At 37.0% G+C, this 15,569-nt stretch overlaps 2 protein-coding genes across 2 annotated transcripts in view; one reads left to right on the plus strand and one right to left on the minus strand.

The window, feature by feature from the left end:
* amot (angiomotin) overlaps window positions 1–400 on the minus strand; it is a 64,139-nt gene extending 63,739 nt beyond the window's left edge. The window contains exon 1 of the mRNA XM_084730417.1: window positions 47–400. The gene's annotated coding sequence lies outside the window, so the exon portion shown is untranslated. The remainder of the gene's footprint in view (window positions 1–46) is intronic.
* A 10,827-nt stretch (window positions 401–11,227) lies between these two features.
* tex14 (testis expressed 14, intercellular bridge forming factor) overlaps window positions 11,228–15,569 on the plus strand; it is a 32,335-nt gene continuing 27,993 nt past the window's right edge. Inside the window, 4 exon segments of the mRNA XM_084730418.1 lie at window positions 11,228–11,354; window positions 11,551–11,665; window positions 11,788–11,953; window positions 13,539–13,684. Of these exon segments, the coding sequence (XP_084586544.1) occupies window positions 11,228–11,354; window positions 11,551–11,665; window positions 11,788–11,953; window positions 13,539–13,684 (554 nt within the window).

A 15,569-nucleotide genomic window follows, 5' to 3' on the forward strand; every position in this document is an offset into this window, starting at 1 on the left:
AACTTTACACTTTCCTAACAACACGCCAGTGAAATTGCAGTATTACCTTTGGGTGGTGCTTCTCCCCGATTACTGTCCCGGTCCTCCAGCTCAGTCAAACATCACTTTCTGTCTGTTATTGTCCTACTGTCCTGGTCCTGCGGGACTGAAGCGGCTTCTCTGGCTGCACACACACTCAGGTCAAAAACGTCGCTGCTGCCGCCGGTCCTCCGTTAATCTCACCACCGGGTTCAGTCCTCTCTCCGGGGACACGAGCCTGTTCGCCGCCACGAAGTCTTCTTTTTTCACCCTTAAAGTCATGTTTAACCGTAAAAAAAGAGTTGTTAAGTTCCAGGAGAAGTGGCAGGAAGCTCCCCCTGCCTGCCCAGCAGTATGAGAGGAATGTACAGCCCCCCTTCACCCCCTCCTGCTCCTCTTCCTCCTGCTAATGGAAACTGGAGGAAAAAGTTTTTGGGAGCAGGGAAATCCCTCCTCCTCCACCTCCTCCTTCCTTCTTCTCTGCTCTGCTTTTGAATCGAATAAATCTAATTATTCATCATAAAACAGATGCAAAACAGAACAGCTCAAGGGACAAGACTAAACCAAACGGTATGTTCAGTTCAAGCACAAACTTAGAGCCTGAATGCGTCCTGTAGTCACATTTCACTGTATTCTTTGACACAATCAGACACATTTTGGATGCTTTGAACGTGTTTTAAAGAGCTCTGAAAGCCGTGAGTCGGTTCATGAAGCTTCTCGTGCTTCTGTCGAGTTTGCGCTCCATCGCAGTCATGAACAGACAAAGAGAAAGAGATGAAAAAGAAGTAAGAAGGAGGAGTAAAGAAGAAAAATGACAAAGGGGCTTTTGTGAATTTGAGCAGACTGTCGGCCTCTCTGCTGCCTTTAAGTGCTGTCGGAAATGTCGGTATTTCGAGCAACGGTGCACGTGCCAATTGACTAGGGGTTGCTGGAGCTACAATGTGGTCAAAAGTATATGGACACGAGGCAGTTAATGGAATTGAGGGAATCATGCGAGGCAGGCACCGCGCCTGTGATACGTTTCCCATTATCTCTGAAGTTGTTGTGAGTTTATTAGAGATGTCAGCGTCAGTCAGAAGAGCTGTTGGTTTGCTGTACAGCTACCTATAGGGATAGTTAACCCAAAAATTAAAATTCAGTAATTATCTACTTGCCTACTACTATGCCGTTTTTTTCACGACTTTATTGCCGGTTTTCCTATCACAAGTTATCAAGTTAATCACTTATTTCATTCGTCCTGTCGCATTTATACAGTATTTGTTTTTACTGGGTTAGTGGAATAAAACAAATGAAATAAAAAAGACTGAAAAAGAAAAAAGAGAGAAAGAAAGAAAAAAGGGGGAAGGAGAGGATCCTTTGTAGTCTCTCAATATAATTTAATATTCCAATTTCACAATTCCAGTCCATCTGTTTCTCTGACCCATTTACTCCAGATTCTTATGAATTCATCCTCTGTTTCTCAACCTGTAAGTGATTTTTTTCCATTTTTAATCTCTGCAACTGTTAATTTCTAGGCATTAACAGATGGTAATTTAAAATTCATCCAGTTCCTTGTAATTTGTTTTAATGCAGTTATATGTATTATTTTATACAAATATTTATCGCCTCCCCTCTCTATTTCTGCTGGAGTGACACCTAATATAATATTGAGTAGCTGTATTGGTTCCTTTAATTTAAAAATATTTATAGTTTTCTTCTGAACTGACCCCAAAACCTTTTCAACACAGGAGAAAAGTAAATATATGTGAATGATGAGCTTCCTCTTCTTGTTCTTCATGCCAATTGAATGTCAGGTTTATGTTTTTTAATCCACAAAACACTGCTGGAGTTTCACAGGAAAACAGTGTTGCAGAATCTCCCAATCAATGGAAGTGAATGGTGACCAGTTTTCAAATGTTAAAAAAAAAAAAAAAAAACGTAAAATACCTCCATACTGCTCATCTGGTTTAATTCAAGTCTCCTAAAACCCCAACATGCCAAGTTGACTTGAAAGACGTTATTTACACCATGTTTATAGCCTGAATCTTCACTGTAGATCCTTAGCTTGGAGCCATGTTCTCGTGTACATGCACACTTTTTGAACTGGGTGTGTGTGGTGTTAGTGTGCATGCACAAGTGAACGGAATGTCTGGGCTTTAGGAAACTTGAATTACACCAGATGAGCAGTATGGAGGTACTTAATGTTTTTTTCTATAGTCTTTTTTACATTTGAAAACTGGTCACCATTCACTTCCATTGTTTAGGAGATTCTGCAACACTGTTTTCCTGTTAAATTCCAGCAGTGTTTTGCGGACTAACAAAATAAACCTGACCTTCAGTCAGCATGAGGGTGAGTTGATAATGACTGAATTTCCATTTTTGGGTGAACTATCTCTTTAAGATTAAAGGCATTCATGTTGCTGTGCAGTCTCTTCTCATAATGACATGATTCCCCATCTTTACCATGCTACAAATTTAAAGTTAACTTCAACATGGATGCTAGTTTCCCATGGTTCTGTGTGTAAGTGACTAATGTGGACTACGATTTTTGAAAGTATTGAGCGAGATTACTGCAGTCATTTTTGATTTAACTTCAGTTTACTTATTTTTTTATTGACTTACAAAATACAAATAGAAAAACAAAAGGAAAATAAACAGAACTCCCTCTGCACTGCCAGTATCAGCGATCAGGTGCTCATCGGTCACAGGAACTTCTCAGGCAAAAACATCAACATAAACCATCAGTGGTGGAAAGAGTAATGAAAATCTGTACTCAAGTACTGTTACATCACTATAATAATTACTCAATTAGAAGTAAAAGTACTTGTGTTAGAAAATACTTAAGTAAGTAAGTAAAAGTACAAAGTATGTTTAATTGTCCCTCCAGGAAGTTGCAATGTTGATGGTTCATGTAAATTCAACCAATCTCCATGAAGTCTGCATGACCTTTTCTACAAATCTGACCAATCGTTTTAGTTTCGCACAAGTTCCACCAATCATATAAGGTCCCCAAACAAATGTCACACATGTAGGTCTCAAGAAACTGACTAATTCTGGTTTTTATTCAGCTGTATGTCCTGGTTTTCACTGTCATCAAATAGTATTAATGGCTACCAAAATGCAAATGAAAGGTTTGGATATTAATTCAAATTGCACTCAGTACTCAATTATGATTTTAAAACTAGATTTAAAAGTAGATTACACTGTAAAATGCATACTTAAGTACGAGTTAATACAGTACAAGTAAGTACAAACAGAAAATCTACTCATAAAATTGTAAGCACCCAGAAAAACTACTTAAGTACAGTAACTAGAGTATTTGTAATTAGTTACTTCCACCCCTTTGAAACTACCGCACACTGAACTGATTTACTGTGACTTTATTACAAGCGAACAATGGGCTTCACCCATGGTTTCTTCAGGTTCACTCAACAGACTCACATGAGCACCCACAGGTGTGATAAACATATATGGGTCACATGACTAATTATCAAAGTCATTTCATGTTTCCTTCTTTTGAAGAAAACCAGAAAAGACTCCCGCACACTGTTCTGTTGATTTATTAAGTATCCAACGTTTCGGTCTGGATGACCTTCATCAGGTATACTGTAGTACCTTCAGACCGTCATCCAGACGGAAACGTCAGATATTTAATAAATCAATAGAAAGCGAAACAGTGTGCGGGAGTCTTTTCTGATTTTCTTCAAGTTGAATCTTCATCCGATGCTCCTGTCATACATTCAGGTGTGCAGAGACCTTTTTTAACATGTTTCCTTCTTTTAATTTTTTTTTTCAACATGTTTCAAAAAATAGATTTAAACTCATCCAAAGAGCATAATAATTTACAGAAAATCACATTAATCAGAAAACAGAAGGATTCATAAAGAGTTACAAGAATAACATTTTGTATGTGATTTAAAATCATACCATTATACAACTGACTGAGTTGAAAATCTTAAAAAAAATACACTACAGGTTCTGTCTTCTACAGGTGGAAAGAGGGGGTGACAGGGGACCTGGTGGCTTATCTGACCCTGTGGGTCCAAAATACCTGTGGAGGGAGATACAAGTTAATATTCATATCACAGAAAACAACTCAAATCCTGTGTTTCCTTGAGTCCATGGGGTTCAGTGTGTTCAATTCATGGATCCAAAATGCTTTCCCTCTTAAGACCTGGTTAATCAAATTACCCCCTCATGGACTCAGTTGTACTTTTTGATGCCAACAAATTTAAGGGAAGTAGCCATGGTTTTTCTCCTTGTGGTGTCTAGCAATGGCATAATTGATGTTTCCACTTCTAATGGCAGCCTTACGCTCAGCAACTCTCAGTTTGAGATGACGCTTTGTTTGGCCCACATACATTAAACCACAAGAGCATTTCAAAATGTAAGACATGAGGAGAGGGACAATTAATTATTTGTTTTATACCATATTTCTTTCCTGAATGGGGGTAGTTGAATGTTTTGGTATCAAATGTATTTGAGCAGTGTGCGCATTTTCCTCATCTATAATTTCAACACACTTGTTGAGCAAGCCAACGAGTTAGAACTGAAAACAACATGTCTGATAATTCTGCCTCTCTTAAAACAAAAGCGAGGTTTAGAGGATGACAAATGTTCCAAACTTGGGTCACATTCTAGGATTTTCCAGTGTTTCTTTCTAATCCTTTTGACTTGAATAGATGCTATACAATATTAAATATTGTATATATATAAATAAATATATAATAATACAAAACTAACTCTGTTTCAGTGTGTTTAGAGGAAGGATTAAGTAATTCTCCCCTCTCTTTTTTATTGTCTCTTTCCATAGTTTGACAAGTGTCTGGTCATATCCCCTTTGTCTAAAATGCTGGGACATTTCTTTAGCCTTACTTTGATAATCATCTTCTTCACTGCATACTCTTCTCAATCTCACAAACTGACTATATGGGATGTTGCTGATCTTATGGTCAGGATGGAAACTTGTACAGTGTAGAATGATGTTTCTGTCAGTGCCATGGACCAAGCAGTCAAAGCACAAAGAAAACAGGTTCAAAGTTCAAAAAACATGGGTTCATTTTCCCAAAAATACATTTTACAAAGCAAATAACTGACAGTAATGAAATTAGAGTTATAGGGCCCTTAAAAGAGGTCCTACCAGAATGAGACACTGGGGCAACATGTATACTGGCTGATCAGACCAAATTTAACACACAGGGGAAAACTACATATACTACAACTAAAACTAACACAAAGGAACCCAACAAATTTTAAACAAACCAAACTATGTGTGTTGTATGTCATTTAAGTGACTGCAACTCAAAGTAACTGAACATGTGGTAATGATGTTTGTGAACGTGTGGATGCTTCAACCTTTTGTGTGGCTGTGAGCATGGCCATCACAGTCAGTTTCTTTATAGGTGTCTCTCTCATTAACAGTGATTAAAAGGTCCAAACCAAGATTTCATTCATGACTTGCAACCCTAGTTTGAAGGAATGACTGAAGACCTGGAGAAACAGAAACCCCTTTGACTGAATGGCTGCTACTGATGATGTATTAAACATAAGCAATGAAAAAGTAACTAATACTCTGAGTAGTTTTTTATTAAAATACTTTGAAGTTTTGCTTAAGCATTTTTATGACACCAGTATTTTTACTTGTAATTGAGTAATATTTTAGTAATGTAACAGTACTTGTACTTAAGCACAGATTTTCAGTTCTTCTTCCACCACTGCTTTTAAGAACTGCAAAATAAGCCTCCTCACCTTCCATGGGTACATAGAGGTACACCTCTGTGGAGCACCTGGATAAAAAGTACCAGATCTTTGCACAGGGACACAGGAGTAACCCAAAAGTCTAAAGCCAATGTAATGATTTAAGAACCTGAGGAAGTATACTGAGTAAACTGAAATAAGTTTTAAAAATTAGAAATCAATTAATGACCATTTTAATTCAATTATTAACATTTTTGGTTTTAGTCCAATGAAGCCAAACCAGGGCACATTTTAAAATGTTTACTGTGTATTTTCTGCCCTCTGGAGGTCAGTGAGGCTGACTGGACTCACTGATTCCCAGAAGATCCAAACCCCATTACTGAATTCTCTGCAGAGTCAAACTGTAACAAAAACAGGTTGCTCTATAGGTGGTATCATATTTATGATGCTGTCAGTTCATGGAAACACTCACACTGAAATGTTTAATTGTCTTACAGATAGAAACCTTCACATTTTGAAATGTAGCTGAGTTTTAGCAGCGATGTAATCTGTGGTTGCAGTCAAACAGTCTCCTGTGCAAAGAAGAACATCGAGAGAAAATCATTTGTCCTTGTTGCCATAAAACATCTTAAATATTCTGTTGCAGAATATCCCAAACAATGGAAGTGAATGGTGACCAGTTTTTAAACAACAGAATAAAATCATGTTATTTACACCATGTTTTTAGCCCGAATCTTCACTGTAGATCCTTAGCTTGGAGCCACATTCACACTGTCTGAATTGTGTGTATGTGGTGTGACAGTGAGCATCATGTTGGAACTTAAGCAGATTTGGATTATAACAGATGAGCAGTGTGGAGGCTTTTTTTTTCTAACTGAAAAGTGGTCATTCACCGTTCACTTCCATTGTTTGGGAGATTCTGCAACACTGTTTTCCTGTGAAACTCCTGCAGTGTTTTGTGGACTAAAAATAATCCTGATCCTCAACTGGCATGAGAGTGAGTAGATAATGACTGAATTTTCATTTTTAGGTGAACTACACCTTTAATCCATTAGCATCAGACAGAATAGTAAAACACTGATGAGGAATATTTTACTGCATTGTGACTACTTTTACTTTAAGTACTTTAAAGCACATTTTGCCAGTTAGACTTTATACTTTCACAGTTCAGTGGACAGGACTTTACTAGTGGTGGAGTATTTTCACAGTGTGGTATTAGTGATTTTATTGAAGTAAAGGAGCTAAATACTTCTTCCACCACTGCCTGTCAATGAACCACAGACTTTTGTCAATAACGTTTTCCTGTTGTTCCAGGATTTCAGCTTCAGGATGGTTTCAGCTTTCAGACAGCAGTTCTGGAGGTCTTTTTGTTTGATAATTTCTGAACACATCGTTAACCAGGTGGACTCCAGGGTGAACCAGGACTGGGACAGTCTGACACATGTTAACAGGTTCAGAACCACCAGTCTGTGTGGAGAACCCGACAACTGACTCACCTGATTACTCCTGAATGTGAACTTAACCCACCACAGTCTTCCTCACCTTCCCACAAGTTCACTTCACCTTCAGGTGTGGGCGGAGCGTGTGTGCTGCTGATACCTTCAGGTTTTGCTCGGATATTTTTTCTTTCACGGCAGCTTGCAAACTTAATGTTGCATTACTGCCATCTGCTGGAATCAGTTAAGTCCTACAGTGGTCGATTTGATTGTTGCTATCAGTCCTATTCTATTGAGGAAGTCGACTAAACTTCCTCTTGTCTACTTGTCCATTGTCTTGTCCTCCACAGTCTATTGTGTATATTCTTAATCTAATCTAATCTAATCTAGGAGTGGAAGTAATTTATTACAAATACTCAAGTTACTGTAACAATTTTTTTTTTTTATAAATTCAAAGATAAGCTTGTTGCAGTGAGAATAAAAACCACATTCTGTTCTGAGTGTTCTAAATAACAAAACAACTTCAGAATGACAAAAAATCAAACATTTGCTATATTTTTGCAGGTGGGGAATATTCTTCAAGGAGGCAAAATCTTTTTGGAAATCAAACTCAGTCAAAATAGCAAGAACAAAATGATAAAATATAAAAGTGCACAGAGTGTTGATGTAAATAACAATGACATAAAATAAAGAAATAAAACCATTTTAAAAAATATAAATTATTACACTCACATGGAGACTAGTTGAATTTATATGAACCATCAACATTGCAGCTTCCTGGAGAGCCAATTAAACATCAACCAGTTAAAAAATAAATAACACTCTGAGTAGTTTTTGAGAATAATACTTTGTACTTTTACTGAAGTATTTTTCAAACACCAGTACTTTTACTGGTAATTGAGTAATATTATAGTGATGTAACAGTACTTGAACTTGAGTACAGATTTTCAGTACTCTTTCCACCACTGGTCTAATCTGATCTAATCTAAAATAATCTAATCTAGACTAATCTGCTCAATCATCGTTACATATCATATATTCAATATTACCTTCACCTCTATTTCTCACAAAACCCACTCTCTTTTTAGTTGAATGTAAGCAATTAATCAGCTAAATAATAAAATAGTTGTTCTTTAGTAAACAGTGTGGACACCCATATGCGTAGACTGTTATTTCAATAGTTAGTTATTTAAATAAAATCACAATGATATACTGTTACTAAAATTTAGAAATGATTGAAGGACCAGAGGGTGAGGTTGTTAAAGGGCTCTGTGACTGGGACTGGGATGTGCAACCACAGAACCTGAATTGTAACTGCAGCTTAATGAAGTTCTTATTGGATCTGTCAGTGAAAACCTGCACATTCTCTGTTTAGCTACATTCATTATAACTCATTAAATCTGCACTTTTGTTTTTTGCCTTAATCTGAAGTTATTCCAAACTTTCCAATACAGTTTCTACTAATCACACAATGATTATAAGACATATCAAAGTTAGACAGAACTCCATTCCATCAGCAAACACAACATCAACTTCCCATTCCAACTCTATGGGCTTCTCACCACATACATTACTTTACACATATCCCCAGTTTTTTAATGTGTTCCTTTCATGATACTCTGGACTCAAAATATACTCCTGAGAACCTGTCTCAACTGTTCTTAAATTATTTCATTACAGTTTCAGGTGAGTATTTCCACTAATCTTTCTTGCAAACATTTTTTTGTTGTTGTTGTTTATTTGTTTTATTTCTTTGTCTGTTTATTTTTCTTATCTGAAAGCTTAAATCCCCTTGTTCCCTCTTTTCCATAGAGCTCCATCATCTCTTTTCATCCAGACATCCAGCATTCATTGCATCCAAGAGGAACATGTATTCATGTGGCTGGGGGTCCCTTCATGAGCAAAATAACTGCTCTATGGGGTTGAGGACTGATGAGTAAGTTGGAAGGCAGAGCAGAACCCTTAGGACCTTCCAGGCCTTCAGAGAGGGACAAACATATTAGTAATTCAAATGTTATATAGGAACTTGTGATATATTTTTTTCATTATTCTCATCTAACTCTAATTTTGGCCTCATTCGGATTAAAATTTAATCATAATTTATCACAGGGCTGGAAGTAACTAATTAGAAATACTTAAATTACTGTAATTAAGTAGGTTTTTTTAGGTACTTGTACTTTTGAGTAGATTTTTAAGTCTCTGTGCTTTTATTCATACTTAAATATGCATTAAAAGATATAATGTAATTAGCCACTGTTGAGTAGTGAGTACAATTTGAATTAATATTCAAACCTTTCATCCGCATTTTAGTAGCCAGTCAGGTGATCTGACCTTAAACAGGCAAATGAAAACAATGACAGCAGCAGACGTCTGTAGTGAGTATGTCGATGATTAATCATTAATTGATGAATTGCCGTTAAAAATTTAACCCATTAAATATAAAAGATGAATCTTAGAAATTATTGATGATTTATGAGTTGTTTTCGTTTTAAATTACTGGTTCAGGAAATCGCACAAAATTCGCAACCCAAGTTTGGATTGCAAACAAGACATGGACCAAATGGGATAATTTTTTTTATCATGTCTGGAGAGGAACCATTGATGTGCGAAACTCTCGCGAGGTTTGTGCGTGTTGTTTCTTTATTTGTGCATGTTGTACAAATTAATTATGTGTTATAACGTGACAACGCCGAAATTAAAATATGGGTAGGATCAGGGACAGAAAAGATGGTTAAGAAGGAAAGGTAAAGATCATGGTTGGGATTATAATGATTTCTCACGCGAGATCTTTCGCGGGCGTGAGATTCCCTTCTGGGCGCGACCAGGTTTTTCTTTTTGAGGTAAGTGTAATACTCTGGTAGGTTGGTTATTTCGGATTGCTGACTTAATTTAATGCCAAGTCATGTTTTGTGTGAGTTACCGATAAATTTGGGGCATTTCGAAAATGTCAGAGATATAGCCAGATGTTTTATGAGCTCTACAGGACTCACAGACTGCTAAAGTAAAAAAAAAAAGTCAAATTAAGTTAATAAGCTAACGTCAATTAGCTAGCTTGAGCTGCAGCCGTTAATGGGGGAAGTTTCCGGGGAAACCTGGCATACAGCGCTGAGCTTGAGTTTCAGATAGCTGTATAGACATGTAGCGTTAACAATGTCTATTTTCCTTTAGATTTTTTGTGTTGTGTGACTTAATTTTTTAAATCACACAATAACATTTAACAAACCAAATGGTGGAGGCAGTGGCAGAATCACAACGCCCTGCTCTGTGAGGTAAAACAACGAATGGAGTTTGGTTGCTTTGGAGAGAGTTTACTGTTATATGGATGAGCTCATCAGAAAAAGCTGTCAGCAGGTTAAAGGGGCTTAATTTCATTTCTGTATAAACAGGGTAGACCAAGCCAAACAGTGTGAGAGTCTGTGAGCTCAGGAAAAACACTACACTAACATATATTATTACTTCATAAAGGGTGCATAAATTTATAATCATTTAAAGTCTAATTTTATTAACATCCCTGATAAGAGAGAGAGGATTTAACCAATTAAAAAAGGTATTCATAGATATTTAATCAATAGACATGGCAGTAATTGCACCTCATTTAACATTGTTTTGTCTGAAAAACTTGAAAACGAGGAAAAAATGTGTTTAGTATCATATAAATTATTAATGATTAATCAACAGGAAATGAACAAAATTTCCTGTCCTAGTTTGGAGAGGTGACTGACATTAATGGTAAAAAGTAACTAATACTTTGTATTTTTACTCAAGTATATTTCTAACACCAGTACTCGTACTTGTAATTGAGTAATATTTTAGCAATGTAACAGTCCTTGTACTTGAGTACAGAGTTTCAGGACTCTTTCCACCACTGATATTTTGTTAGGCGTATGTTCATATTGAATGCACAGTGAAATAACGTGGAGTAAGACACAAGCTCAACATGTCTCTGTTTTAACTCCTTTTTACTTTCTGATGTAGGATCTAGGAAAATTGCTTACCCAGGCATGTTCAGTGTGAAAAACAAACTTTTGAATTTTGACCTTCCCTCACTGTACTGACAGAGCCCTCTGTTGACAGTTGGGTGGACCAGATGAAACACAATGACCACCATACCATTTCCGTGTCCTGTACAAGTTGGTGTTGTTACCACTGGAGGCTTAGAGGCTCAACTGCATAAATACACTTGGGAGAGAAATCTGACTAAGTTGGAGAAATTGCTGAAGGAAGGTATGTAACTTAGTTACTCTAATAATTGTATTTGTATCATATTGCAATTGAACCAGTAATACATCTAGGTTGGCATCATGCAAATAAAGATGATTTCCAAAAGTATCTCTTTTTCCAAAGTATTTTTTTTAACTTGCAGTTTAAAATGCAAACCAGACACAAACACATGGTTTCAGTGTTTTGTGATGTGTTCCAGGTGTTGATGTGAACTGTTTGAATCACCTGGGTCAGACTGCACTGTTCTGTGCTGCTCTGTTAGGCCAAGTGAAGGTGACAGAGCTGCTCCTGCATTACGGAGCTGACCCCAACCAGTAAGTCTGGGCCAAGTGCTAATTGTCCTTGCTCTGGTGTTTACATTCACTGTCTCACAAGACAGAGAATGATAGCCATCAGGTGACAGCATACTGATAGAATATATGCAACTTTCTTCTAGTCGCTGTGAGGACTGGAGCACCCCAGTTCATGCAGGTGTATTCTCCTGTAACCCCTCATTGGTGAGTGGCCTGCTGGATGCTGGGGGAGATCTAAGACTTCATGACAGGGAAGGCAGGACGCCCTTTGACTGGCTCAGGGCTGCGAAGCTGGAGGGCAGTGCCAGGGTAAGCTGCTGTGGACACTCTGAATTTCATGGAACATGTCAATGTTCTCTGTCACTGTGTATTGATGTGATCTGCACAATTGCTACATCTATAACGTACATATGAGACACAACGCTTTTTAAGCTAGACGTCGTATACTACAGTGACTTCCATCACCAGTTTTTAATAATTTGTTTTTTTCACACAAATAACATCATATACCGTATACCCCAGTGAAATGTCAGGAAGGTATGAATAAATCAAGTCAGTTTTTTTTATATAGTACGGTATCACAAATCACAATTGCCTGCAGGGGGGTTATAATCTGTGCGGTGTATGGCACTCCCTATCCTTACATCCTCGATTTGGATAAGGAAAAACTTGATCCAAATACACCTTTAACAGGGAGGTATGTCACATGCAAGCAGTTCATTAGCCACATGATTTATTTCAACTGCCAGCCTGTCACCACCACCAGCACAGTATCTCTGTTTGGCCGACTGATGTGTGTCCTCTATGTGTCATTAGGCCCTCCAGCAAGAATCTGTGGAAGAAGGGTGTTTATTTCCTCTCTATTTCTTTGACTATGAGCCATAAGTATTTAAACCTAGCAACCTAGTTAATTTGTGCATAAAAAGATGTTACTGACAATTTTTAACTGTCATCACCATCACCTTATATTATCTTGACACATGCATATACACGTGTTAAGTACTTTATAAATGAGAAATAAATGTATTTAGGCTGAGTTAACAGGTCATCTCATTTCCCCTCATCAAGAAAACAAACCTTAAAAAAATTGAGACAACTCAAAATTTCAAGACAGCTTTACTGTGATAGATTTTTGAGTTTTGAATCAAACTCAAATTCTTAAGTTTTGAAAAACTAAAAGAAGTTTTGCCCATCTATAATCTTATAAGTCATAAGATTATATAAATTATATACATTTTTCAAAACTTAAGAGTTTGATATGGGATCAAAACTCAAATAAGGTGTCCTGAAGTTTTCAGTTCTCTTAACTTTTTTTGTTTTTACAGTGTAGGACATTTGAATGACTGAATTAACATGCTCTCATTTTTTCTCTCATCAGTAAAACTATACACACATATTGACTGCTTTATAGCAGATATAAATCTTGAATTTTCAGAATTTCTTCCATAGTCTTTTCTGTATTCCGTGACCCAAATAAAATCTCCTGTGACCCGCCTGAGGGTCACGACCCAGTATTGGGAATGACTGGGCTAGACAGTTCCATACCTGTACAGTGACCTCTGTCACCAGCAGCTCAGCTTTTATTACTTTTTTTTTTGTTTTACACGCATACCCTGACATGTACCGTGTATGTACCGTAGATATTGTGTGTGAATGTTCAGTTTGCTAATCAGCTTTACAGGGAGATTGTGTTGAATGCAGACCTGAAATGAACAAACTGTTTTCTGATGCAGGCAATCAGACATGAGACCAACATCTTCAATTACCATATGATTCATGTAACCTAACTAAAGCCCAGATGGTTGTATGTGTGAAAGGGGGTATAGTACAGTATGCTCAGTGTTGTATTCATTTGAATCAGTGTTTTGAACTCAAACTGCTTCTGTCTCATCAGATGAGAGACTTCCTGGAGAGGTGCATGTCCTCTATGCAAGAGCTGTGGCCAGCCATGGACTTGAAGTATCTCTCTCATAGCCCGCCCCTCATCTCAACCTCCACCTTGTTACACCCTGAATCTTTGCCGGAGCGCATGAAATCACGGTACTGTGCATGTGACACCATATTAATCATACATCTTTACAACATCATATTATTTAACGTTCACTGTCTCAATGCTTCCTTTGAGGAGTTTTTTTCAACCCATTTCTTCAGTGCTGCAGAGGATGTGTGTACTAGGGATGCAGCGATTAACCGATTTTATTATTAACCGCGCTTTAAAACGTCACGGTTAATTAATCCCAAAGGCTCCGTTACACCGAGTTTTTCTGTTCTCACTCGCAAAAAACACTGGACTCTATGCTGGTACATTATTTTCGGCGCAACCTGCACAGAACGAAAACAAAGTTTCACCGAAGAAAAGAGTGAAGTCGGCAGTGTGGGAGCCTGTCGGATACATCAAGAATGACCAGGGAGTCATTCAAGACGACGGATCACCCGTCTGCAAAACCTGCTGAAAAAAAGTTGCGGCTAATGGGTCAAACTTGATGCAGCATTTGTGGGATCACCACCCAGCTTTTCACGCCAAAGAAAAGGTAACACATAATAAATGAGTTAAATTATGTTAAGGGCAAGTTACTTAATGAAACACTGAGTTGGTAGGGAGTTAAATATAAACGTGTCACTTACAATCAGTGGCGTAGTGGTGAGAGTTGAGCTTTAAGTTCAGCGTAAACAAACAGCAGCAAAGCGCCTCGTTTTTCTATGGAAGATGAAAGTGCTCCTCTCAAGGACTTCAGTCAATGACCATTTAACATTACAGGTTGTTTCTTCCTGTCTGTGTTGAGTCAACTCTAGGCATTGTGGGTTAATGTACCAGGTGTAAAACACTAACATAACATCAGGAGCTTGTAGACTTCCAGCACTCTACCTGGGATCTAATTAATTGTATTTCAGTTATTAAAACAGCATAAGCGATATTTTCAATTTATTTCTATTATTTTTACTAAAACTTGTGAAGTGCTTGTCTGTGATGAAGTGCTATATAAATGTAATCTATTATTATTATCATTATTATTATTATTATTATTAAACTTAAAAAAAACAATAACAGACAAGATTTAACCAGGCCACATGTAAAATTAGATTCATTATTGAAAATAGATGATTAAAAATGAATTAAAGAACAGACATGGATGACAGTTGATGACAATAATTACCCACGAGTAACATTTTCCCCTGGGGGATCAGTAAAGTTAATCTTAGTCTTATATTAATAATAATACTTAAAATACTTTATTTCAAATATTTTTCCACCATGTTTTTAAGTTCTCTACTCAGGTCCAAAAGAAATGTAGAAAGAATACACAAACTGAAATGACTAAATTATGTTGTGATATTTTTGATCAAAAGAGCCGTGCAGACAGACGTCCTGCAGCCTTTGACTTCATTTGTTTTGTTCAAAAAGGAAATACTGACATGTATGTTTACAGAGCAGAGGTCACTTTTATTTAATTCCAAAGAAAGAGACAGATTTTTTCTTTATCTTTATTTATTATTTTGTACTGTATTATTTGATTACTGTGTTATTTCTGACAGCAGTAAATAACACAGTAAAATCTCTAAAGAATGTTCATGTGATTTGATACATTAGTTCATTAGTAGTGTTGTGAAATTAATGCATAATAATCATGATAATCGTGAAACCATGGTTATTCCTCAGACTATAATCGTACAGTCAAAATCTATAATCGTTGCATCCCTAGTGTGTACTTTTACATTGCGCCTGAGCAGATGCAGAACATTTGTTAGACAAGGTATGCTGATCTAACAGAAACCAAACCAGGGCTCTACCAAATACTCAAGTAATGAAGGACAAAACTGATTAAATGCTGGAAGCAGAAATCATAGAACCCTTCCCTCGACTTAGGAATCTCTTGTTGTCCTCATTCTTAAAACAGATGTGAAACAAGGGTTCTTTGTGAACTAT

The sequence above is a fragment of the Lutjanus erythropterus genome, chromosome 11 (assembly GCF_056507025.1).
Source record: "Lutjanus erythropterus isolate fLutEry1 chromosome 11, fLutEry1.hap2, whole genome shotgun sequence".
In the NCBI taxonomy this organism is placed as follows: Eukaryota; Metazoa; Chordata; class Actinopteri; order Lutjaniformes; family Lutjanidae; genus Lutjanus; species Lutjanus erythropterus.